This window comes from Acipenser ruthenus, chromosome 9, assembly GCF_902713425.1.
Source record: "Acipenser ruthenus chromosome 9, fAciRut3.2 maternal haplotype, whole genome shotgun sequence".
NCBI classification, from domain to species: domain Eukaryota; kingdom Metazoa; phylum Chordata; class Actinopteri; order Acipenseriformes; family Acipenseridae; genus Acipenser; species Acipenser ruthenus.
In genome coordinates this window covers 37728880-37754694 of record NC_081197.1, presented here as the reverse complement: position 1 = coordinate 37754694, position 25815 = coordinate 37728880, and the positions used below count along the sequence as shown (strand labels likewise).

The window sequence follows — 25815 nt, the reverse complement described above, 5'->3', positions numbered from 1 at the left end:
TGCTAACCCCAACTAAACAGGGCCAGGCCTAGCCCATTTACTCCAAACACAGCCAAAGTATACCACACAGGTATCGCTTGCAGTCCATCTAGTGGGCACCCCACCCACCTTCACCACAAATCAAAAATATTTTTCTTTCAAAAAGGTTTTCATAATAAATAGTCCATCGCTAAGCCGGACATGTTTGGGGACATGAGTTGTTGGATTAAAAAAAAAAAACTAACCTGTAATTAGCCTTTAGCCTACCGGTAACACAAAATAGATCATACTACTGCATTTTACACATTACTGTACACAGTCGAATGTAACCTCCTAAATAATGTTATGTTAACATATTGAAATACATACCGCTTTGTAGTTTTCCATATACTTAACAAAAAAATGTGAGATTTCAAAATTTAACATGAAATACTGTACTACTATTATGGCTTTCGGTAGACTTTTGCTAAATCATTTTGTAGTATCTTTGATTAAACAAATATCTAAAATTATGATCATATAGTTTTAGGTCATAGCTGTATTTTTAAGCGTTCTGTCTTTAACATCAGCTGTAGCAGAGCGGTGTAAATGGGTAGGCCTATATTTTGAATGTAAGTTTGGCAGGGTTAATTCCATCCCTGCCAAGACCCATTGGTGTAATGTGCCCATTCCCTAATTAGATAATTGAGTGCTAATTGGGGAATGGCCACATGTATATAAAGGAAGCAAAATCCTTTGTTTGGGGAAAGAGTGAAGCAAAAGTTAATTGTGTTTAGTTTAACCTTTTATTTTGGCCTTCACGTTGTTTGTTTTGTTCCTGTTTTGCTTTATTTTTGTCAATAAATGTGTGCGACAGCACTAAAACTGCTGCTTCCCTGTCTCTGTCTCCTTTCCTGCCAATAACATCTGGGGCCACAGTGCTATTCTGCCACAGAAGCAAACTTAGGTCACAGGTCAAAGTGAAGGATGCCAATAGATTTTGCCTGAGGAGTTTCCTAAACACTGAAAATACAAATTTGTAAGCTGAAATGGTTTAGAAGATATTAGCAATTGCAGTGCTGACGGGTTTGCAAACTCATACAAGTACCTTTCATAAGTCTGTGTAAATATCTGTCATTAGGAGACATATATATATACACACACACACACACACACACACATTTATTACATAACAGCTGGTAATATTGAATCTATGTAATGTTTATTACTGCTATGTATTGTACAGTCACAGTGCTTAACTTTATGCCTGAGGCTTCCAATCGGTCTTAATCTTTGAAGCACCTGCTAAATTAAACAATCATACTCTATATAGCACACACAAATATTACAATACAATTGCACATCAAAAATTTGTCACATACAAAATGCATATACAATTCTGTAATTGGGTACCTCTGTACATTTTTATATACAGTATTTACATGATATATACATTTTACATACATAGAAACTTCACATTGTAAAAAAGTACGGGGGGGGGGGGGGGGTTAGTAAACTGACATTTATTAAAAGGAATCTGAATTTCTCAGTCCACTTTACAAGTACTGCAGGGTTGAATAAGTGTGAATTTGCCTGGGTGTTCTTCAACAGCAGAGTAAGCCAGCATCTGCTTTCTGTTTATTAAAAAAAAAATTACAAATAAAATAAATTATGCAATCATTTTTGGCCACTATCTTTATCTGTGCTATTATTCCTGGGGTATCCCTTCCTTGTCTATTTTTAGAAACCAGTCCACAAAGACCTCATTCCTCTCCAGCAGTCTCTGGTGGTGCTCCTGTACCGTCAACTCCCCCAGAGCCGTCCTCACTGGAATAAACTCCTGAGTCTCCACTATTTTGCCGGCAATGATTGACAGGGTCCGTCTCCAAAGCCGTCTCACTAATGGGAGAGTGTTCATGGGTCACTTCGGAAACAATGTCCACCTTCTCACAGCAAAGCTCAATCTCTTTGTCTTTTGAGAGCAGCACAGAGTACTGGGCCATCGGGGTGAACTCGTTCAGACACTGAGGGATGAGAGAAGACAGCTTTAGTGGCACCCAATTAGTTACGTCCAGCCGTACTGAGAGTTGCTCATTGTTCTCTTTCACATGTGAGATGTGATTTGCACCATTCTACAGTAAACCAGAAATACTGTCAAAGTGAAGTCACATTCAGAACAAAGATAGTAAAAGACAGGAGATGAAATGTGTTTGTTTTTGTTTTCTGTATGAAATGTATAATCCAGTATCTGTATTTACAACACAAGAGAATTAGTTCTTCCCTTTATTTTATCATTGTTTGAGAATGAGTCTATAACCTAATACTCTATAATATCAAATTAGCAAACTTTCTGCCAGTAGTTCACAATTATTATTTTAGCTGCATGATGTGACCAGTTACCTCTTGTATATTGTCAGGAAGCTGGTAGAAAGGGAAGAACGTATATTTGATAACTCTGTAGGTCTGGAACACAATGAAGGAGCAGAGCAGAGTACCTCCAAAGCTCAGAGCCAGTGTGAAAAAGAAGATTAAGATGATCAACCCCAATGGAGTGTGGCCTGTAAAGAGAAAATACACAAAGAGTCAGTACACAGTAAGGGACTCTTGACTGCAAAGCAACAGTATGCTTCCACTACTCAGTGTCGCACTGCTTTATGACAACTGTTGGAAAAGGGTTTTCATTAAACACTGATCTGGGCATTGTCATTGGAAAACAGAACTTTATTTTACTGGAGGGAGGAGACTTTAAGACTCAAGGAAGAGGAAGACTTTATAAGTACTCAATGCTGCTAAAGTTAATTGATCATCTTATCTTGGTGGTCCAGTGGTTAAAAAAATTAATAAATAGGGCTTGATACCAGGTGGGTCGCGGTTCAAATTTCGGCTCAGCCACTGACTCATTGTGGTTGACCCTGAGCAAGTCACGTAACCTCCTTGTGCTCTGTCCTTCGGACGAGATGTAAAACCAAGGTCCTATTGTAAGTGACTCTACAGCAAGTTATTGATGCATAGTTCAACTCTAGTCTCTGTATGTTGCTTTGGATAAAAGCATCTACTAAATGACTAATAAATAATCAAATGTTCCCTTTTCCCACTGCCAAAGATCTTTTAGTCTTTGCTTTTATTAGAAAAATCACTTTGCATGCTTTAGTACAGTTTTCTAGTCTAGCTGCAATGAGGCTATGCATCTGTTGCACAATGTCTTGCAGATCTTACCATCATCTGTTGTTTGGGTGCATACCATAGGGCTGAAAAGGCTTTTCTTTTCATAATAATCACTAAGGGACTGAACCTGCACACAGTACACCGTCCAGGGTTCAAGACCCATAAGTATAGCCACATTTTTTTCTTCAATAAGGCTTACATTCTGCAAAAAAAGAAAAACATTTCAATTTTTTTTTTTTAAAACATATTTTGAAATAATTTGTATCCCTTTTTTCTTTCAAAGTTGACTTGTGTGTCTGCAGAATACTGTCTCAAAAAACAAATTATCATTGGGAGGGACTAACCCTTCCAAATAGATCTTTAGCTCACAACACTAATGCAAAATCTTTGTAGACTTGAATTCATTTCGTATTTAGTTTTAACTGATGTTTAAGTTATGGATACAGTACAGCTTGTTTTAGTTTTTTGTTCATAAATGACATCTCTTGAAGACTTACACCTTGTTTCTAATATGAAAAGTAGCCTTACTCAGCTCACATAAAAAAAGCTACACACACTCCCAGAGTCTGAGAGTATTAGTAATGTTTGTAACCAAGTTTCATCACAATTGGATTAGTGATCCTGAAGATCAATGTACAAATGGGTGTGTGGCAGGGCAAGAGTGCATAAATGTGTTAGAAATAGTGTGTAATTACTGTTAATCATTAATGAAGTACCCGATGCTCCTGGGAGAGCCTGCCTGTGTGTGTCCCAGCGGGGCGTGAGGTATAAAAAGGTCCCCTCAAGATTAGGACCGTTCCACACTACCAAAACATATTACTGAAATCCTCCGACTGCCGTGAGGGCAAACCGGGATCGAAGCCTCCAGAAGAGGCTCAAACCGCTGACGGCCGCACGTGTAGGCAGGCCAGTGTTTGTTTATTCATGTACTAATAAGAATGAGTGAATTAGGGCGCTACCATTGTTGGTAATGTCATGTGAGCTGTTCCAGCGTGTCTATGTAAATAAAACTGGTGCTCCTGCGGGGGCATACCAAGCTCCAACCTCCATCTCTAGCTCCTGCCTGTCACTCAGCAGCGAATGCACGCATTCACACAGCACGCCTGTTACAGGGTAACATGCTCATGTGTATAAAGATACAGACAGGCACCTCCATATATACCAGTTCATCTCAGTAAATTGTGCCAAACAATTGGATTAGCAGTGCTCTACAGATTTAGACATAAAACTCTTAATTGTGATACATGTACAGTACATACACATACAATATATATCGACAGGGATATGCAACCCAGTGGAACACAGAAAGTGGTTAAAGGTGAAGGCAAAGCAGCAGCTTACAGAACATACCTTTGCACCAGATGTATTTTTCCAATAAACTACCATAAAGTAAATTTTCTGGAGTTCGCGCATCGACTTGTTTTCAGAGGTCATTGGATCGGCTATAATAACTTCCAGCATTCCTTTTTTGGATATGACATTGACTTTGGATGGGGGACCCAGGTCAGCTGTAACAAATAACAAGACTTAAAAAAAGGTACTAGATTGTAGCTAATAGTAAGACATGTCATTTTGAAAAACTAGCAAGAACGTTCCCCGACTTGGTTAAAAGCATGTCTCACCATCTTTCTCTGCACAGAACTCTATGATGACCCAGGGGGATGTTTCCCGTCCACTTTTCGCTCTTAGGCGCAGATGGAACATTCCAAAATAGTTCACCTTCTCTGAAAAGTCACACTGTGTTCCTGGGATTTTTTCACATACCATTCGCCATTCCTTTTTACCTTTCATTTCATATTTATAACTACTGTAAAACAGAGGGGAATTATGTTATTAAAGAAAGTACAATGAAACATTCCCTGAAACCAGAAAATTAAGATGCACATCCCCTACATCAACCTGAACAAGTGATCTACTGTATTAAAATCATGTACAAGTAAATGCATCAATCCTATGAATGTACGCCTTGCTGGATACAGCAGGTAACATGTAAAGTAAAATCCTTTCACACATATGGCAATATGGGAGACAAAAACTCTACTAAAAATTCCCTGCTGTGTGGAGTTACAGCTTCTAGGTACAATATAAAAACCTTAATTTCAAATAAACAAGAACTCTTACGGTATGTATTCAACAGTGAATCTGACGCTCTTGTTAGCCTGCTGTTGGTCCCACTCCCAATCCCATTTCAAGATGTACCGAGTGTTCACACCTTGGACTTTCACATTTTGAGGTTCTGGCAGCTTTGCTGTAACTACATATAGAAAAAGACACATTGTTCATATTAAAGCAATACTGTAAACCCTCAATTTGCATGATCATTATTTTGTATATGTTTACCATTCCATGGTATACATATCTAAACCCTGATAGAAATAAACAGTACATATATGATGTTATATTATTTTAATGTATGCAGTTACATTCTACTAAATTTACACGCACTGTAGATTTTCTTCTCTTCTACAGCAGTTAATTTCAGTTCCCTGAACTGGTTTGGGCAAGTAGCCTAAATAAACAGATGTGGAAATCAAAATGAAAAACAGTTAAGCAAATGGCACTCCTTGCAAGTCACTTTGAAGTAGCAATCAAAACAACAATAAATAGGGGAAACAATCAGATTAGCCCTATATTAAAAAAAAAAAAAATTACACCCACAATCAAACTTGGCCTAGAGCATCACAGAATACTCCTGGGTATATAGTATGAAGACAATATCTATTATCCAGAAACCTAAAAGTTACATGACCCTAATATGACTTAGATCACGGGTCAAATGTGAAGAGTTTCCACAATTCTGGAATTTTGAAGTTGCCAGCTTAAATGGTTTATGAGATATTAGCAGTAGTGATTTTCAGCATTAAAGTCAGACAGGTGTTCATGCTCTCTTTCATAGCAGTCCCACTTTGAATATTAACAGTACAGCAATTGTAAAAGGAATTGCCCCACCAAACATAAGCAGAAAGATAGCAGGAGACAATCAGTATGTTTACATGACAAAGCGTTTTCCGAAAATAAATGTTTTTGGAAAACTGAATCACTTTTCTGTGTTTACATGATTAACGATAGAAAATCTAATTAGAATTCAACTGTATACATGGATTGAAGTTTTCAGAAAAAGCAGGATATTTTCACATGCAAAGTAATGTAGTAGCCCAAGTACGATTTGAAGACTGGACATTTCTGCGATAGAACGGAGCCCAATCCAATATAGTGCTTTAACGAAGAGTCAGGTCTTAAATTCAAAGATTACTATCCTATACGTCTATTCAGATTCCCCACAATGTGCAATCAGCCTTTCCAACAGCTCATCCTGTTCTATATTACCAGTTTCTTTTGCAGACATTATTTTAAATTACTACGTAATTTTAAAGCTGGAAAACATCTGCTGCTATTAACAAATACATACAGACTTTAACAAATGTATTACTTTATCCCTAACTAGACAAATGGATGCATGCAGACTGACTACAGATTATTATTATTTTCTGTTTTCTAAAACCACGTAAAGGAATGAAGGTCAAAGCTTGCAAACGTGCAGTACGTTACTGGAATAAGTTTTCCGAAAAGTGTGTTTACATGATATACATTTTCTTAGCTTTTCGGAATTTACTCGGAAATTTTTAGGTGCTGTTTTCCGAAAACTGACATTCCAATACATATTCCAATACATTTTCCGAAAACTGTGTTTACATGACTTTTGATATTGGAATTAGTTTTCCGAAAACTTAGTTTTCTGAAAAATATCAGAAATCTTATGCTCATGTAAACGCAGATTGACCATCTAAAACAAGGTTTGTTTTTTTTTTGTAGTGTAAATGCAGCTGTCGGAAACAAATCGTCATGGTTTTGCTACTGTATTCAACTTATATAAAAAAAATTCCATTACACGAGAGTAGATGTTAAAACTTCATGCTGATTTGAACTCGGCTCTCGCCAAGATAAGCACCAACTAAGACGTAGCTTTACAGTAAACTAATGTGATCCATATGTGTCTCCATCTATTTACGTTTCCTTCCATATGATGATGTAGATATCCTTCTGTCTGGTGTTAATGGCTGAAGTGTAATGCTGGCTCCAGGGATCAGCTTATTTTGCCTCCCTGGCGCATCAGCACACACAACGGCTGCGATGCTGGCTCCGTGGATCAACCACAGTGCGGCCTCCCCAGCGCATCAGGATGACAACCGTCTGGATTAAGCTAAGTAGGGTACATCTCTGGGGTCTTCAAGTGGGCACCTTCCATCCTCTGTGTTTCGTCGACTAGCCCACGACACCTCAAAAGGGCTCGACGGTGATTCTGGCATCCCAGCATCACCCCCCTCCGTCCCCCACTCAACTCAGCCCAGCTTACTTACCTGTACATCAGCGTTTCTTTCTTTCTATTGTGCTTGAGATCCCCAGCCAGAATCTTTCCGTCTCAACCACAGCCAGTTGCTGCTCCTCTCTGCTGCTTCAGATAAGTTCTTCACTGTGTGACGCAACTATTGGCCACTTAATCCGACGTGTGCCACAAATCCTCGACCACCCACCTCCACTGGGTAAACCTTGACTCTCCATCCTCGCTGTTCCGCTTCAGTGGCTAGTTGAGCATACCGCAGTTTCTTCCTCTCATACGCCTCATCTACAGCATCCTCCCATGGCACTGTTAACTCTACTAGGTGAACAAGGCGTGCTGATCCAGACCACAAGACAATATCTGGTCGAAGGTTAGTGGTGGCAATCTCAGGTGGAAAAATAAGCCGTTGACCAACATCTGCCAGCATTTTCCAGTCTCTAGCAGCTTCCAGTTGTCCTGTTACGCTTGTCTTCCAATGCTAAGGCCAAACATCGCAGAATCTTGGTCATGGCGCCAAGTAAACCGTCCTTGGCTAAGAGCCACCTTACATCCTGTCAAAATGTGCCTTAATGTTGCAGGTGATGAACACAAAGGGCATGAGGGATCCTCTCCTACCCCGAGGTTTAGGTTCTGTGGTGATGGGAGAACATCATATGTTGACCTGATGAGGAAACTGATCCTGCTCTGTTCCATTGACCATAGGTCTTGCCAGCCAATCTTGCGTTGTTCCACACTCTCCCATCTCATCCATTCTCCCTGCTTGGCCTGGGAAATGGCCTTTATACACCTCATCCTCTCCTACTGCTTTTGCACCTCGTTGACTACCAGCTTCCTCCTTTGAGCTGGGGCTACCTTGTGCCATGTAGGAGGAGCTGAACTGAGACCAAGACCCCCTCTTCCATGCTGAACTTGCCCCATGATATCACCAATTCGAAGGGCAGCCTTTGCATCTTCCACAGTTTTCTTTGCCGCCCACTTTCTTCCAGTTTTCAACACAGGTGCTGCCTCCCTTACGCATTTGTCGCGTGACTCTACTAATGTCATTTCCAGTCTGACCTTGGCACACTTAAACTCCTCGGTTAGAGCGGAGACTGGTAGCTGCAGTATTCCTTTACCATAAAGTCCCACTCTGCTGAGGCAGCGTGGAACTCCCAACCATTTCCTGATGTATGAACTGATTAAAGCTTCCAGCTTCTCTACTGTTGTCAAAGAAACCTCGTACACAGTCAGTGGCCACAGCAACCTCGGCAGTAGACAAAACTGAAAGCACCAGAGTTTTAGTTTGCCTGGTAGAGCGCAGCTGTCTATGCTCTTCAACCCTTCCACTGCTTGTTGTCTAACTTCTCCCACACGAACTGTGTCCTTTAGATCCCCATCGTACCATCTCCCAAGACTCTTCACTGGCTTCTCAGACACTGTTGGTATTGCCTCACCATTAATGAAGAATGTTTTATCTACTACTTTGCCTTTAATTATAGAGATGCTCCTTGATTTAGTGGGCTTGAATTGCATTCGTGCCCATTCAATGTTATTGGTTAATTTGCCCAATAACCGATTAGTGCAGGCTACTGTTGTAGTCATGGTTGTCATGTCATCCATGTATGCTCGAATTGGTGGTAGTCGCATTCCAGAAGCCAAGCGCTTCAACTTATATTATATATATATATATATATTATTATTATTATTATTTATTTCTTAGCAGACGCCCTTATCCAGGGCGACTTACAATTGTTACAAGATATCACATTATACATATTATACAGATATCACATTATTTTACATACAATTACCCATTTATACAGTTGGGTTTTTACTGGAGCAATCTAGGTAAAGTACCTTGCTCAAGGGTACAACAGCAGTGTCCCCCACTGGGGATTGAACCCACGACCCTCCGGTCAAGAGTCCAGAGCCCTAACCACTACTCCACTGCTGCCCTATATATATATATATGCTGTGGCATATATATATATATATATATATATATATATGCCACAGCACAGTTCAATTGTCATTATACACACAATCTAGATAGCGATGGAGCTTTTATATTGAGGAATTTTCAAACCAGTGTTGTCAGCTCTTTGGAGCTAACAAGATTTGGCCGACACTAACAAAACAATAGCCTGATTTTACAATTCCAAATAGAACTGCTATCCAGATGCTAGTTACTAGTTTTGCAAATGTGATGTAAATTTTATTGTGGTTTTGTATTACATGCCATGACCACAGTGTGCTTTTTTCTAAAACAGGATTTCCTGGTTACAAAATAATAACACATCATATTATATATTACTTAGTAATAATAATAAAAAAAATTCCAAAAACCTAAATAAAATAACATACTGATATCTAACTATAGTATTTTTCTCAGTAAGACCTATCCTTAAATTTACAGTAACATTAATCTGATTATGGACCTTGTTGTTGTAAATAGTTTCTTACAGGTGAATGCTCATTACAATTCAATGGAGCAGGTGCCTCGGTTGTCTAGAGTACTACCTGCCCTAAAGATCATTACTTCACTAAAATAGAAAGCTAACAAAAAACAGTGTTGCGTGTCACTGTTTCTTGATAGATCTGTAAGATGTGCAGATTTTTTTTTGTTCTCCATTTTACAAACAAATGTGCGAATTTGGCGTGGCAGACATGTTTATGAATATGACTGACAGTGTACAGACCAGACTTAGTGTATATTACATTAAATACAGTCTGTAGGTCAGGTATAGTCATATACATTCCACAAACCACATCACCTATCCATGCGTTCTGTACTGTCATTTCTATGCCGCATACTTTGCGAGTAACACAATAGTTTTTCCATACAGTATGTAACATGTTGCTAATAATTACATTGCATGGGAGTAAACCAACTCCAACGATAAGAAAAATGTGTATTAACATAAAGAACTATGGATAAGAACAAAACAACTGTCAAACAGCAAAAAAAAAATGCTTACTTTATGATTGGTAGAGTAAGGGGAGCACATTATTGTATCAATCCAGTTAGTTCTGTACAGCGTCACACCCCAACTAATGCAAACAAGGTATAGGCCTACAAAGTACCAATTATATTGTACTGGTATGTTCAAATAATATGTATCTTGGTAAATGGTTTTTGTTGTTCCCTTTACCGTAGTTGACATATCGTTTTTTAATGTAAGCCATATTGTGAAGCGGTGTCTAATTCCATGGCATACTCACAAAACAAAATTGTAAATCCAGGAAACTCACGGCAATAAACCAGCAATACAGAACACAATTATTTGATCTTACCTGTGTATATATGTATCAATATAACCACCAATAAAGAAGCAGACGTCCGAATAACAGACATCATAATCCCTGCTTTAGAAGATCATTTCAAAGTATTTATCCAGCAACAGAGCAAAGCTTCAAGTCAGAGTACGCAGGAAATACACATCAGGAAACAGGCCGAGACACAATTCAGGGATCGTCTACAAACGCACAAGTAAACCGTAACACGAATTATATATATATCGGACTGATTTTGGACTGTGTTTCCTTGTACTTTAGTTTTGCTTATAGACGATGCTTATAAAATTTGTGGTCTTAATTTTTATTTATGTATTTAATATTGTTTTTAAAAAAGCAAATCAACAAGCTGTGTGTGTAAGGGGTCGTGTTGTGTGATACCCTGCCGTGCCGTTACGTATTCTTATTCCTGTCGGTGTGATGATATGAGGTTAAAAGATGTAAAACCACGAATGCAGAAGAGACCGGATCTTTTGCTTAATGGTCGTAACATGTATCGGTGCTGTGACCAGGCGGGGGTCAAATCCTTTTTGGCAATTCCAATTCCATTTCCAATTGCTTTTTTAAATAAATTCCGAATTCTAACTCCAATTCCAATCCCTTTTACCACATAAGCTTTTTTGAGCAAACATACTGTATACAACTTGTCAACACATGCAATTGCACAATTACAATACAAATGTATCAAATCAATTCAACTTGCTGTTGTACAACAAATCATCATGAGCTGCTCAAATTAAGTGTCTGTCAGGTTACACCTTTCTGGGCAGAAGATTTTCCCTGCGATGCTATAAAACCTCTCAACAGGTGATGATGAAGCAGGTATCTCCAGGTACTTGCAGGCCAGCTTGGCAAAGGCAGGGTATCTGTGTCTGTTATCCTTCCAGAAGGGAGCGCACCTGCAAAGCGAATGAAGCTTAGTTGTAGAATTCATGAGCAGCAAGAAGTTAGCCCCAGTTTCAGCACCGACTCCTTCCACTCTCCACCCAAAGGTTCAAAAATACCTCTCAGGCAACTGTTGGCATATTACATATATATATATATATATATATATATATGGCCCTGCATGGACTGTAAACAGTTGTGTGTTTGTTCGTTTGTGTGTCATTTTTGTGTATTGTGAGACCGCCCACGCCATTAGGGGAATTGGGGGGAGGGGGGGGGGGGGGCGGATCGTTTGGGGATCTTAGTTAGGAACGTGAGTGTGTGTGTCTGTCTGTTGGTGTGTTTGGGGGTAAATATGGAAACGAGTGTGGGAGGGGTGGTAGTTGAGGCTCCCTGTGACAGAGTTTAGGTAGACGTGGGAACTGCAGGGGTGCAGTGATTTGGAGGAGGGGATCACGTGGGATGGAGCTATAAATAAAGGCCCCAGGGGTCCTCCATGTTAGTTGGTAAAACGACTTTCTAAGGGTTACTGAGGTGTGCTCTGACAAACCAGATAAACAAATAGTGTGCTAGCTTATGGTGAGAAACACTATATGGCTTGTTATAAAAATTACTGGGGCTGTATGAGAGGAGAGAGTGACTGGTTAGAGATGAGTTTTATTATTTTCTTTTGGCGTGGGCTTGGCCAACAGAGTCCTTGGTCTGTTAGCATGAGGAAATAAACCTGATTCAGTGATACACTAAATCCTGGCGCCTGCAAAGTGTCGATTATTTTAAGTTAAGTTGATAGCAACCGAAAACGCTACATTAGCATGGATGTCAAGTCTCAAGGTTTACCCATGAAACTCAAGTTTTTCACAATTTTCAGAGTCTCACAGCCGTGCAATGGATTCTCATATTTTCATGTTTGTGCATAAGTTTGTTATTGTTTGCCAAGCTGCGAAAACTGTATACTGTCCAAGCGTATTATTTCTTTTCTTTTTTTGGGGCGGGGGGAGGGGGGAGCGGCTGTCACCATGAAGAGGTGTACATTACCATTCTATATTCCTGTAGCTGCTACGCAAACTCCCCCTTACACCAAAGATAGAATTGCTTTGTCTCAACTGACGGTTTGTCTTCTATGTTTCTGTATACAGTGCGTCATTACTCAGAGTCGATGGAGAGGATGTACGACTGTCACGTTCACACAGAAATTACCTCAGAAATAAAAGAGAAAGTAAACAGTGAGTCAGACTTACTGCAGAACTTGTATTCCCACCCCTGCAAATAGCCCGCTGTCTGATTTTCTTTATTTTTGCACATTTTTCAGCACCTGGATGATCCTCAAGAGTTCTGGAACAATGTTCTATGGAAAGATGAGTCAAAAGTGGAACTTTTTGGCCGACATGGGCCCCGTTATGTCTGGCGAAAACTAAACACTGCATTCCACAGTAAGAACCTCATACCAACGGTCAAGCATGGTGGTGGTAGTGTCATTGTTTGGGGATGCTTTGCTGCATCAGGACCTGGACGCCTTGCCATCATTGAAGGAACCATGAATTCTGCTCTGTATCAGAGAATTCTACAGGAGAATGTCAGGCCATCCGTCCGTGAGCTGAAGCTGAAGCGCAGTTGGGTCATGCAGCAAGACAATGATCCGAAACACACAAGCAAGCCTACATCAGAATGGTTGAAGAACAAGAAATTTAAAGTTTTGGAATGGCCTAGTCAAAGTCCAGTCCTAAACCCCATTGAGATGTTGTGGCAGGACCTGAAACGAGCAGTTCATGCTCAAAAACCCACAAATGTCACTGAGTTGAATCAGTTCTGCATGGAGGAGTGGGCTAAAATTCCTCCACAGCACTGAGAGAGTCAATAACTACAGGAAGCGTTTGGTTGCAGTTATTGCTGCTAAAGGTGGCGTAACCAGTTATTGAGTCTAAGGGGACAATTACTTTTTCACACAGGGGCATTGGGTGTTGCATAACTTTCTTTAATAAATGAAATATGTATCAAATTTTTTGTGTTATTTGTTCACTAAGGGTCCCTTTTATCTAATATTAGGTTTTGGTTGAAGATCTGATAACATTCAGTGGCAAAAATTCAAAAAATCAGACAGGGGGCAAATACTTTTTCACGGCACTGTATATAAAAACAGAATAGCTTCATAGATGACTATAAATAGAGCCCCGTGTATTTCGCAAATACGAAATAGCATGAAATAAAACTAAATGCAACATATAAAACTAAATGCAAATATAAAACGAAATAAAATGAAAAATTATTATAAAGCAAACATAATGACATTTTTAAATTGAGAAGTTTATACAAAAAATACTTCAAATAATTACTTGCAATCGTAGTTGTTAAGGCTCAGCCGTTACCATAGAAACGGTCTGAAGGGAAACAGAAGCTCTGACTAGCATTTGCGCAGATACATTATTTGGAGCAAGTTGGTTGGGAATTCAAATTGTGATGGAAGAGAAGAGACGTTTGTTTCTAAAATGCCTAAACCGCAAGTAACAATTAAACAATGCTGCAAATACAGGATGTATATGCAGCTGACGATAATAAAATAATAATGTGCAGATTGTGCAACTGTCAGTGTCAGCAGGAACGGGAGTTGAAAGATACCGTTGTTAAGCATTAGCCTATTTATTTCTTTTGGAGAAATATGACTCGTTTACTTATATTTTGTATTAGTAAGCTAATTCTTTGTTTCATTTCAAATGGTGCAAACTTTGTACTGGAGCAGCTGCCGTTTTGGTTTTGCATGAATGAATCTGCTTTGCTTGTTAGTGTTTAAATACTGAGAAACCCCAAACTCGTTTAGTATGAGCCCTGCTTTTGTTTAGTATACTGGAGCCCTGCTTCAGTGCAATGGGATTGAAATACAATTCCTATCATTTTTTTTTAATGGGTAGTTTGCTGTATGTGCAATTATTATGACAGCCCCATAATAGTAGGGCAGTGTAAATGTATATTTTCTATTGTATCTTATTGTTTTTTTATAGAGCACATGGGCAGTGTTTACTGTAAATAGGCAGTTAATTAAAAAGAGTGGTGGACTGTACGTTACCGTTACTGCCCCTAATGAGAAATTATGGTAACTAAATTATTTTTCTGTGCGAGGTTTGTTTGTCAAATTTTTTTTTAAAAAAAAGCACAGTGTTTTATAAAAAATATGTATCTAGTTAAAATATTATTATTATTAATTATTATTATTATTATTATTATTATTATTATTATTATTATTATTGCTATACATCTATTTGAGTTGTTTTATTAACGTGTATCTGTAATAAAAACTAATTAAAACAATATTTGTGAAAAATAAAACATAAAATTATAAATAAAAATAATTTCACAGGGCTCTAATTATAAACATGTATTCTTTTTGGCAATAAACAGTAAAGGAATGTTAATCAAAGCTTCATGAATGCTTAAAAAAACCGATAACACATGTAAAAGACTTTATTTACCAATCTTTGCAGACTCAGACCTGAACAGACTACAGCAGTTGGATTAAAATGAATCTTAAATATATATTTTTCTACAGTTTTTGTTCTTACATCATTACTTCATATTATCACCTATACTACATCCCTGTAATTCAATCATTAATGTCCTACAATTTCACTTTTTAATCCTTTCAAGTACAATTGTGTAAACAACAAATAAGAATGACAAATAACAAATAAGAATGAACCTCACCAAGCTAGAGACCTTTTTGTAAGCCTAGCTTCATATCTCCTCCTACTGAGAATACAGGGTTAAACTTGCACTTCCCTTATCTGTAAATGTATTTGCAGCCTCAGTGTTGTCAGTTTTCCGGCAAATAGCAGTTTTGAAAATTATAAGAAGCAGGACTTTTCAGTTTTGTTTTTGATGTTACAAATCACACTGTTCTGAATAGGGCCTTAAGCAAACTGAGTAATTCGCCATTCTGCCTCAGACAGGGAATATAACAGCTTGAGAATATGAAGAAACCTGTATAAACATAAAAAAATAAAAATAAAAATAAAGAAACTCTTCTAAGCTGTGAGACTTGCGCCTGCTTCCATGTTGCGGAACTTGCATTTTATGAGGTCAGACTCTGCTCTATCAAGTTCCTCTTTTTCCTTGAAAAAAAATGTGGCAAGATTCCACAGGATGTACATAAATAACAAATGGTAGAATCACCTCAGTCATGAGGGTTTGGCAACAGTACAGTATCAGCTGAAAGACTTTTAAAGATAAATAAAACAATTGTTAACGGTATAAAACTAGAAATAAAGAATTTAATAGAGCAGTTTAATTATTGTTCTGTGTAATGTTTAGCCCATTAAGTTTGTGAGGGTTTGGCCTTTAAAAAAAAAAAAAAAAAAAAAAAAAATATATTAAATTGAATTCAAGCATCACTGAGAAAACTGCAGCAATGATACAAGTTAGCTGTGTCATAAGAGATATGGGACATTGAGATAGGGGAGGTGGTATGGTGCTGGCAGCACTGCCAAATATAAAAGTTTCCATGTCTGTAAAATGCTGTGTCATGCACCACTTACAGCCGAATTTGAAAATCTTTGGTAGAAAATAATACCCTATCAGACGAAGGATGCTACAGTAGTCCGGTCCCGCTTCACTGGAGTAAAGAATCACTTGCCAATATGGTTGAAAGGTAGACAGGTCTTTGCTACATATATCCGTGGAAAGGACCACTAAAAACATGATGATAACCAGCTCAAGGTGGTAAATATCAGGATAGAGCATTGGTAATCCAGACAAAAAGGCTAATTCAAATTCCCATAGTGTGGTATGTCCTTTCTGAATTCCGGATCGTCTTTCCCCTCCACTAGTGGCTGTTCTTCCAGGTTTTCCTTGCTCTCCTGCTCTGTTTTCATGGCCTCAATGGGAGATGCTGGCTGCTCCAATACAATGCTGATCTCATCGAAGACCTCATCCAGCTCTTTGTTGTTTTGTATGTCCAGGAATGCATAGGCATTGGGAGTTGTTGTCAGCAGCTGTCAAACAAGCACAAGAAAAAGTGGTTCTCAAGATTCGGCCACAACACATTACAGTATCAAAGACTGCGTAAATAAAGAAGTATATTCCGCATAAATCATACTGGATTTTCAGTAATATTTAATTAATATTTTCAACTTTCTTTAATCTATTATACAATTCAGACACATTCAAGTCTCTACAGGAAACATAATACAAATGATGGGACCCAGAAGACTTCCCTTCTACCTCTTTCCAAGCAAAAAAGAAACTGCAGTCAAAATGAGAGCGCAAATTGACCGATTAGTTCAGGAGAACATCTGTTAAATCATTTTCAGTGCTTTCCACTGAGTTCTACTAGACTCCAGGATGATTTGTATTGTTGTAAAGAGTAAATTAAAGCTGTAAAGTAAATTAACTAAGTGCTAATACCTGTAATATATAACACAATTGTGTGAATCATGGGCTCCCATGACTAACTATTTAGTTTTGCAAACGCCATGTATTCTGTAATACAGGTGATTATGGTCACTGTTGGTATTATAGTTACCTTTAGATTTGCTTTAGTCAGTTTTATTTAAACCTGTTGTGTAAGACTGTATGTTATACAGTAGGAGACCACTTTCAGCCCAGTATGGATGTCTGGGGCAGGTTTAAGAGGCTGTGCCATTGAGGACTGTCCACGTGTCTCTATGTATGTTTAACTGAACCTGTTGATGTTTTTTATAATCTTTGTAGGTATCCATGGACTGTCTTACCTCTTTGTAGTGCTCCGGGAGGTTGCAGGAAGGAAAGATAAAGTGCACTGTTTTGTAAGTATAGAATCCAACAAAGAAGAGGAAAAGTATGACAGCAGCAACTGCTACCAAACTGCAAATCAGGATGACAGCAATCATCCATCCAGGAGTCTTACCTGGAACAGCAAGGCGAAATCACATACATTAATATATGAATTCTATAAAGACATTTAGACAATTTAACAACTGTGCATACAAAACAAGACATATTATATTGAGGGCTTCTGTTTTTTGGTTTTTAATAATTTCATTTTTGGGTGATTATTTTTAGCTATTTTTCAACTTATGTAAATCGTTTTTTTTGAGGGGGGGGGGCTTTTGCTTTTTGTATGAAATTTTTGCTTTTTGGTACTTTCCAAAATACCTGGGCGTTTCTTTCTTTCTTTCAAAATATGTATAATAGCAACTCGACAGTACTTGCACACTTAAGTTATACCTGCTTTCCTTTGCTGTGTGGTCCAGTGGTTAAAGAAAAGGGCTTGTAACCAGGAGGTCCCCGGTTCAAATCCCACCTCAGCCACTGACTCATTGTGTGAACCTGAGCAAGTCACTTAACCTCCTTGTGCTCCGTCTTTCGGGTGAGACGTAGTTGTAAGTGACTCTGCAGCTGATGCATAGTTCACACACCCTAGTCTCTGTAAGTCGTCTTGGATAAAGGCGTCTACTAAATAAACAAATAATAATAATAATAATAATAAATAAACAAATAACTAAATCCTGATGGTCACGGACACATTCTTCTGGGGTTTCTGCATGTAGGCATTTTTTTACATTTCACCACAATTTGCAATTCTGTTTTAAATTCTCCGTAGTTTAACTGTAATACAGCTTTAAATCCCACGAACAAGCCTCCATTTCTAATTGTAATCTCGTTTTAAATCTCGCAAGCTGAGTCTCCAATAGAAATGTAGGAATTTGCTGCCACTCAATAGTTGTGGTGGGTTTAAAGTATTCAGAACGAATCAATAATAGATGCAAGTCAGGAAGGAGGGACATTGCCCAGCTGCAATGGGAAAGGTCATATTTTTAAGGGGAAAAGGGTGGTTAACGTGAATGGAGTAACCATTTCCAGTGTTTTCCAGTTTATTGGCTATACACCAATTTATATTTCTTTGTACTGGGTGTTTTATGGTTTTTTATCAGTTAAAATCGAAAATCAGAAGCCCTAATTATATTGAAAAATCAGCAAGAAAAGTAATGTAAAAACCTTTTACAATAACAGTAATTTCAAATGTTTTTTTCTTTGTTTTAAAAAGAATGAAACAGAACAGGTGATAACAGGTACACAGTTCTATAAATGTTAAACAAGAGATGAGACAATGAAAAGGTACATTGTTTTGTGAAAACACAGTCCTGGACAAAAGAAACAATTATAGTGTTCCTGTATTGCAAACACTTTACTTAATGGGATAATAACATATTTCAAAACAGTTTCTTATGTCTCATTATTATTACCACAGCTGTATATTTAGTCCAGTCCTTATTTTCACTTTGATGTCCATTTAGTCTATATATATGAACATCATTTCTGAAAATCTTTTATGTAACATCAGTCTACCAGAAGCCTTAATAGTAGTACAGTACTTCTTTTCAATTTGTGTCAGTATATGGAAAACTACAAAGCGGTATGTAAGACAATATGTTAACATAACATTATTCAGCTGGTTTCATTTGACTTTATTAAGTGAAATTAGTTAATTCTATAGGGTGATGCAAAATCTTAGATTCACTTCCTGTCCAGCAGGTGTCAGAACCCTGACTTCTGTGTACAACAAAGTGAGTGTTAAGTTTCAGGTGGGGTCCCAATACCAATTACTACCACTTAAAGATTCAAATATTAAAAAACCCAGTGTGTAAACCTTAATGAAAATCTGCAGTGCAATATAGAAGTTCAGAAATTTTAAATAAAATGAAATGTTACCCTCACTGGTGCTTTTCTCGCAGACTGGTCTACTGGGCTCCCCAGTGTTGTTGAATGAAACAGATATCTGAACCTGAACACAGTATGTACTCCAGGGTTCCAGGTTTTGCAGGACTAAGAATGTTTGCTCACTTCTAATGGTCTTGACCTGAATTAAACAGAATATTCAGTAATAATTCTGCATGTTCGAATCACAAATGGACCTGAGAGATTCAGGGTTTATTCCCAGTTTCAGAAAACTGAAATGTGGTTCAATTCAGCTTGGGATTGTTGACATACAGTCTCCAGTCGTGATGACAAATTACAGTATGACATATACACAGTACAAATCATATACAATATATGCAAAAAAATACTTTTTTACTGCACATAATGTATTATATTTTAATATTTTCCCCAAAACATGCCATGTGTTGTTTTGTTTAAAAGAATAGATATATAGAAATGTTTTAAAGCTAGAAAATTGAAAGGTCAACATATTACTTTTTTGTCTATATGCCATACAAGGCAAAAAAAGCAGATGTGTTTATTATTATTTGACAATTATTTGTGTTTTTGTTGGATGTGTATTGAAAAACAAATTAGGTATGTCTTTCCAAAAGTGCACAAAACCATTCACTGTACAGTCATATTTTTCAGACCAAAAATACTGGTTAAGAACACATATTTTAATATGTACTGGTCTTCTTAAAATACATTACACTGGATTTTGACCCTTGACCTTTTTTATGGTCATAGAATGCATATTAAATGACCCAATCTTAATACATTTGTGGTAATTTACTTTACACTTTTTAAATAATGAATGGTGAGAAAATGGAAAAAAAATCCATCTGTTATTTATTTATTTTTAATTTAGTTGTCAACAATTATTTTTTTATTATTTTCTCCCAATTTAGAATGTCCAATTATTTTTAGGCTCAGCTCACGGCTACCACCCCTGCGCTGACTCAGGAGGGGTGAAGATGAACACACGCTGTCCTCTGAAGCGTGTGCCGTTAGCCGCCCGCTTCTTTACACACTGCAGGCTCACCATGCAGCCACCTCAGAGCTACAGTGTCGGAGGACAACACAGCTCTGGGCAGCTTACAGGCAAGCCCGCAGGCGCCCAGCCAGACCACAGGGGTCGCTGGTGCACGGTGACCTGAGGACACCCTGGCCGACCTAAGCCCTCCCCCCCCCGGGCGGAGCTCTGCCAATTGTGCGCTGACCCCTGGGAGCTCCCGTACACGGTCGGCTGTAGAATAGCCTGGACTTGAACCGGCGTAGCGGAGCGCCTTTACCGGACGCGCCACTTGGGAGTCCTGTTAATTATTTTTAAAGCCTTTCCTTAGTCCTACCTAAAGGGGAAATGAAGGAATAAAAAATATGATGGGAAGGAAGCTCACCTCCTCTCTTGACGTGTTTTTCCAGTAACTAACCAAATATAAAACGTTAGAAAAAGTGTTATGTAAAGTCTTGTCCTTTATTTTCATCAGCGGATCTGAAATGTTGATATCCAGAAACCCAGATCTGGATTTTAACTTCACATCCGAGGGAGGCCCGATGCGTGCTACAGAGGAAAAGAAACACAAATAACCTGCAGATACCAATCATGTAATAGTAACATAATTTAGCATCATGTACAAGTTTATTTGTCAAGTTTGGTGATGAGAGTCTTTGCAATTGTGGTCAGAGGGCCTCAACTAGCTCAGTTTAGACCCCTGGGCTGCAGAGTATAAAGCAGGATCTTTAGAGATTTATGTATATGCCATTTTTGCTACAGCGGATGTGCTGGTTGCTACATAACAGATCACTTTGTGATTGTGGGTTTGTAATGTGAATAACAGTTAAACAGACCAACATGTATTCTACATTGGCAACAAAAGCAGTGAAAAGATGCAAATACGGATTTGTCACTACCAGAGAGGTTTAGGTGAAACGTGTGATCTACAGTCAGAGCTGGATGAGAATGAAAACACAATTAATTCTAGCACGGGTTGGATAAAAAAAATAGAAGCAGTTGCTGATTCATCAGGTAGGACTGCACTGACCGCATTTAAATCATTCAAAAGGGATACACAACTGTAATTAATTCAAGGAAACTGACGTCAATGTGAAACTTTTTAGATTAGTAAAATATTGTAATGTAGTAGAGTGTGCACCTGCCAAGCGATTCTTGCTGATCGTGACAATCCTTGGTTTGCAAAAGTGAGCTTTTTAATATTACAGAAAATGTGTACATATGCTAAACAAGCTAATCTGTCATGTAAGGGGCAGGCAATAACACAAAATTGTGCTGCACTTGTTGTAATGTATTCTTTATTTCATTCTAAATGATAAAATGGTAAATGAACATACTGTGTAGGTCTGCTGCAAAAGCCTTCACATAAACCCACTGGGATGCATTGCCCTGCCGAACAGACTTCACACGGAAGTGGAATATGCCAAAAGCAGAGATGTTTCCAGTGAAATCACATTTTGTTTCTCTGATATTTTGACACACTTGGATGTAGTGATTTTCATTGTATGCTCTGTTAAAACACAAACAGTAAGTGTCATCACAATCTCTTGATGTATATACCAGTTAATTGAAACATAGAGTACTTAAAACCTAAACTTAGCCAATTAAATTAAAACGATGGTGACCCTATTCCTACAGCGTCTTTTAAAAAATGCCACATAACAAAAAGTTTGATAACTGTGTGAAATTATTTAATGCTTCCAATAAATAAAATGCCAAAACCATCAGTTATCATATCACAACTGTTGTTTGTTACAAGTATATCAGCAACATAATATTAATTTAATTCAGAGGATTGAATAGTCCCATTTCAAACACTTTAGCATTTAACCTGGTTACAAATGACTTCAGAATACAAATATCTTTAAAATATTACCAATTTGTGGTCTACCGGTACTTATGAAATACAATTAGATATTCTTAATGTCGGTAGCAGATCTGAAACTCTATGGAATAAATGTGTATTCATGACTTCATATCTAGTCTGCATCAAGTTCCTATTTCTTAGTACAGAGGAAGCTGCATCTTCTTCATTGATTGAAGGTATTATTCACTAGTTCACTTTAATTATCTTTCATAATATTCAGAAGAAATTATCAGAAATGTACAGAGGAAGTGGGGAATGAGTCAGTAACTATATATATATATATATACACACACATATATATATATATATATATATATATATATATATATATATATATATATATATAGCTTTAATTTGAGTGCAGTTATCATTATCATTATTATTATTATTAGTCAATTGTTTTGCATTTTACTTTTCAGACATATTTAATAAGTTATATAGTTACTGCCACTAGCATAACTGTACAGTGTTTATATATATATATATATATATATATATATATATATATATATATATATATATATATATATATATTTTTTTTTTTTTTTTTTTTTTTTTTTTAAGTGAGCCTACAGTCTTGAATTAGCTGTTCCTTACACAAGTGTACTGTACCTTGCAAACTCTGCTGTGTAGGTGACATTGTCTTCAGAGGTGACGGGATCCCACAAGAGAACGGCACCCAAGTTCACTGAAGAAACTGTTACATGTTTAGGTTCCGGCACAGATCCATGCACTAATTCTGCAAAATCCGAGAAACAGCGTGGCATGAGAGTTTATATACAGTGAAATTGAGGTCTGTTTAGTAAGGGAGTGGCGTGCCTTCCTTAACATTCCATCATTTCATTAAATAAGCCAGTACTTTGAAAATTCACAGCAAACGAGGTCATGAATATATTGTAAATAATGATACCAATTACACATTAAATGTATCAGTAAAACAAAAACCTATAGTATGCCAACATGACCTAAAACTATAATGTATTTAAATACACTAAAGTGTATTTAAATACATACCCATTATTATTATTATTATTATTATTATTTTTCCAAAGAGTATAGACGAATGGCTTACCCAGCTGTTATTAAGTACTATATTTGAATAATTATAATGAAATGTGTAACGCTGTACCTATGTATTGATGATTGCTGCTTTTCATACGTTGCGATACTGTATGTGTTAATATATTTTAACATATTGACATATAATATATTGTTTAACACACGGTACATTACATCTGTGCCCGTCATAGACCTGTATAGTAATATACCTTGTTCCATGAAGTTATACAACAAAACACATCGTACATGGTTAGATAGATAGATAGTTAGATAGCTAGATAGATAGATAGATAGATATGAGTTAGTTATTTATACTACTGTATAAAATACACTAGGCCTAATCATATTACTTTAAGTATCCATCAAGGGAACTATTTATTACGAAACAGCAACACTTGAATTACTAACTTATGTAAACAAAAACGTAATGACTGAAAGTACCGACCTGAGAATAGAATGATGCTTGTCAAAAGGTAGCTTGAGAAGTTTGTAGACATTTTATTTGATTCCGTTGCTGTTCATGAGTTTATCCGTGCTTAAGCAGCTGCTAAACGTTGAGTTCCTTTGTACCGTCCTTTTACCGAACTACGTTGGGTACAGTGGGAGGGACTTACTGGGAAAACGAAACTCAACCAGTTTCCAACTTCATACCGTACGTACCTTCTAAATAACTGTGATACATTTTGTGAAATGATATCACACTAGACAACTACTGGAACTGCTTAAAGAAGACAAAATAGAAGAAATTAAGGGCTAGTCTGTACATTCTGGTTAAATCACTTGGAAACCGAAAGCAGATCAAAACCTTGAGGTAATGCAAGCGTTTGTTAATCACAAAAAGATAAACGACATATTAACATAAAAGAACGACATTCCTGCCTTGACTGAATAAACAACACATAGAATGTATCGAGTGAAACAAATCTGAAACTGTACGAATGGAAACTAAACGAATGTTTAATGCGGTTATGTATTTTGAAAACGTCAGATGGCTTTAAGAGTCCAGATACATTAACACCGCCTACATTCATGAACGGTTTGTCTTCTGTTGTGTTGTTTCGGAAACTGTTTATACAGCCACAGATCACTTCTGTATTACGAAAAAGTCCCAACTTTAAGCAAGTAATTTAGTATTTTCCAATTGGGACACAACTGCCAGTTTGTCAGCAGATAGTAAAGCAAATAAACTTTTTTAGTTAGTAGGCAGCACACTTGTATCTCTCAATTTAAATTATTTATTTATTTATTTATTTATTTATTTATTTATTTATTTCTTAGCAAATTACCTTACCCAGGGCGACTACAGTTGTGTACCAAAAATATATATCAAGATTTACAGTACAATTAAACCTGATCAATGTTCCTGACCAACAACATAAGCACATTGTGTAGTCTATTTATGTCTATTTGCAGTCTCTCTTGAGAAGTGATCCACAAAAGAATATGTCCCCAGTTCAAGCAGATAGGTGGCATCAGTCTTGACCAGCATTAATTGTAATGGCGATTGATGGAAAAAATCTCAACTGGCGCACCAACATATAAACTGATAGGTGATAGTTTAAACTATAGCTACACACATTCAATACTGGGGCCATGCAGAACATAGAGATACAGTATTCCCAAATCTGCAGAGTCACACGGAAGGAGTCATATCTCCAGCGATCTCCAGTGACTAACTGGGCTGACAGGATGTTGGGACTTGTCTGTCTGCTCAAAATTACTGTCCGTTTCCTTTCCTAGAACTGAAAAGGAGCTCCTGAACTCAGGTAAAAGCTCCTTAACAACAAACAAAACAAATAAACTCAGTATTTGAGTAATTGCAATAAGAACACCTCAGAACGATTGCACTCGTCATACAATGGGAAGAGGGCAGTAAAAAAAAAAGATTTTTGAAGCTGCTCACTCTTAACCTGGTTACTAATATTTGATCTTCAGTCACAGAGCGTCTTCTGACCTTCCCAGCATATCCTTAAAAGGTAGTAAGTCTAAAATACAGATATTTAGACTGAAGATCTGTATTGCGTTATCATCCGTTTACAAACTGTTACCATCCTCGAAACCTTTGTCATTTATTAAAATCCATTTATTAAGGTCCGAATTTTTTCTTGTTAAGGATTAACGATTCATGTACCCAGAAGACTCAGAGTCATCCTCCTCCTCCGAGTCTGAACACAATCTCTGCTCCACTTCATCTTTAATTTCTCTATTTAAATGGTCTGTCCTACAGGCTACAGATTCCAGAGTTGCTAATAATGGAGACTGTTGCAGTTTTTCTAGAAGGCATTTGCTATCCTCCTCTACTTCCACCTCAACTGAAGGGCTCTGTAAGATTTCTTCATCAATAGCCCCCAATGTCACTGAAAACAAATTGACATCTTGGCAGCTTTCCTCCTCTACAGAGTCCCTCCTCTCAAGTAAGGGTTCAAGTTGCTCTGAGTCTGGCTGCTCCACTGGAGGCCCTGCTGTCTCTTCACAAACAACCAGACACAATGCCTGTGCTGGATCACCTGGACCAAGGGCTTGTCCCGGCTCCACAGAAATCACTTGATCATCAATAGGTTCGCTATTGCAACTTCTTTGGCCTGGAAT

General features: G+C 37.6%; 2 protein-coding genes across 3 annotated transcripts; both read right to left on the bottom strand.

Annotated features, from left to right (window-relative positions):
• Positions 1-1163: 1163 nt before the first annotated feature.
• Positions 1164-10930, bottom strand: LOC117405393 (interferon alpha/beta receptor 1a-like). Of its 2 annotated transcripts, none has more exons than XM_059029937.1 (7): positions 10736-10930; positions 5245-5377; positions 4746-4927; positions 4474-4631; positions 3175-3325; positions 2359-2516; positions 1164-1982 (listed from the first exon to the last, which is right to left on the bottom strand). In XM_059029937.1, the coding sequence occupies exons 1-7, from the start codon at positions 10797-10799 to the stop codon at positions 1722-1724; spliced, it is 1107 nt and encodes a 368-aa protein (XP_058885920.1). In that variant the 5' UTR covers positions 10800-10930; the 3' UTR covers positions 1164-1721. The 2 variants fall into 2 exon arrangements, with proteins under 2 accessions (XP_058885920.1, XP_033864308.2); XM_034008417.3 differs by having other exon boundaries at positions 4746-4930; positions 10736-10929.
• Positions 10931-15055: 4125 nt separating this feature from the next.
• Positions 15056-23847, bottom strand: LOC117405193 (interleukin-10 receptor subunit beta-like). The gene is made up of 7 exons (XM_034008061.3): positions 23672-23847; positions 22780-22906; positions 21638-21810; positions 20686-20849; positions 19298-19445; positions 17338-17492; positions 15056-16599 (listed from the first exon to the last, which is right to left on the bottom strand). The coding sequence occupies exons 1-7, from the start codon at positions 23721-23723 to the stop codon at positions 16369-16371; spliced, it is 1050 nt and encodes a 349-aa protein (XP_033863952.1). The 5' UTR covers positions 23724-23847; the 3' UTR covers positions 15056-16368.
• Positions 23848-25815: the final 1968 nt, after the last annotated feature.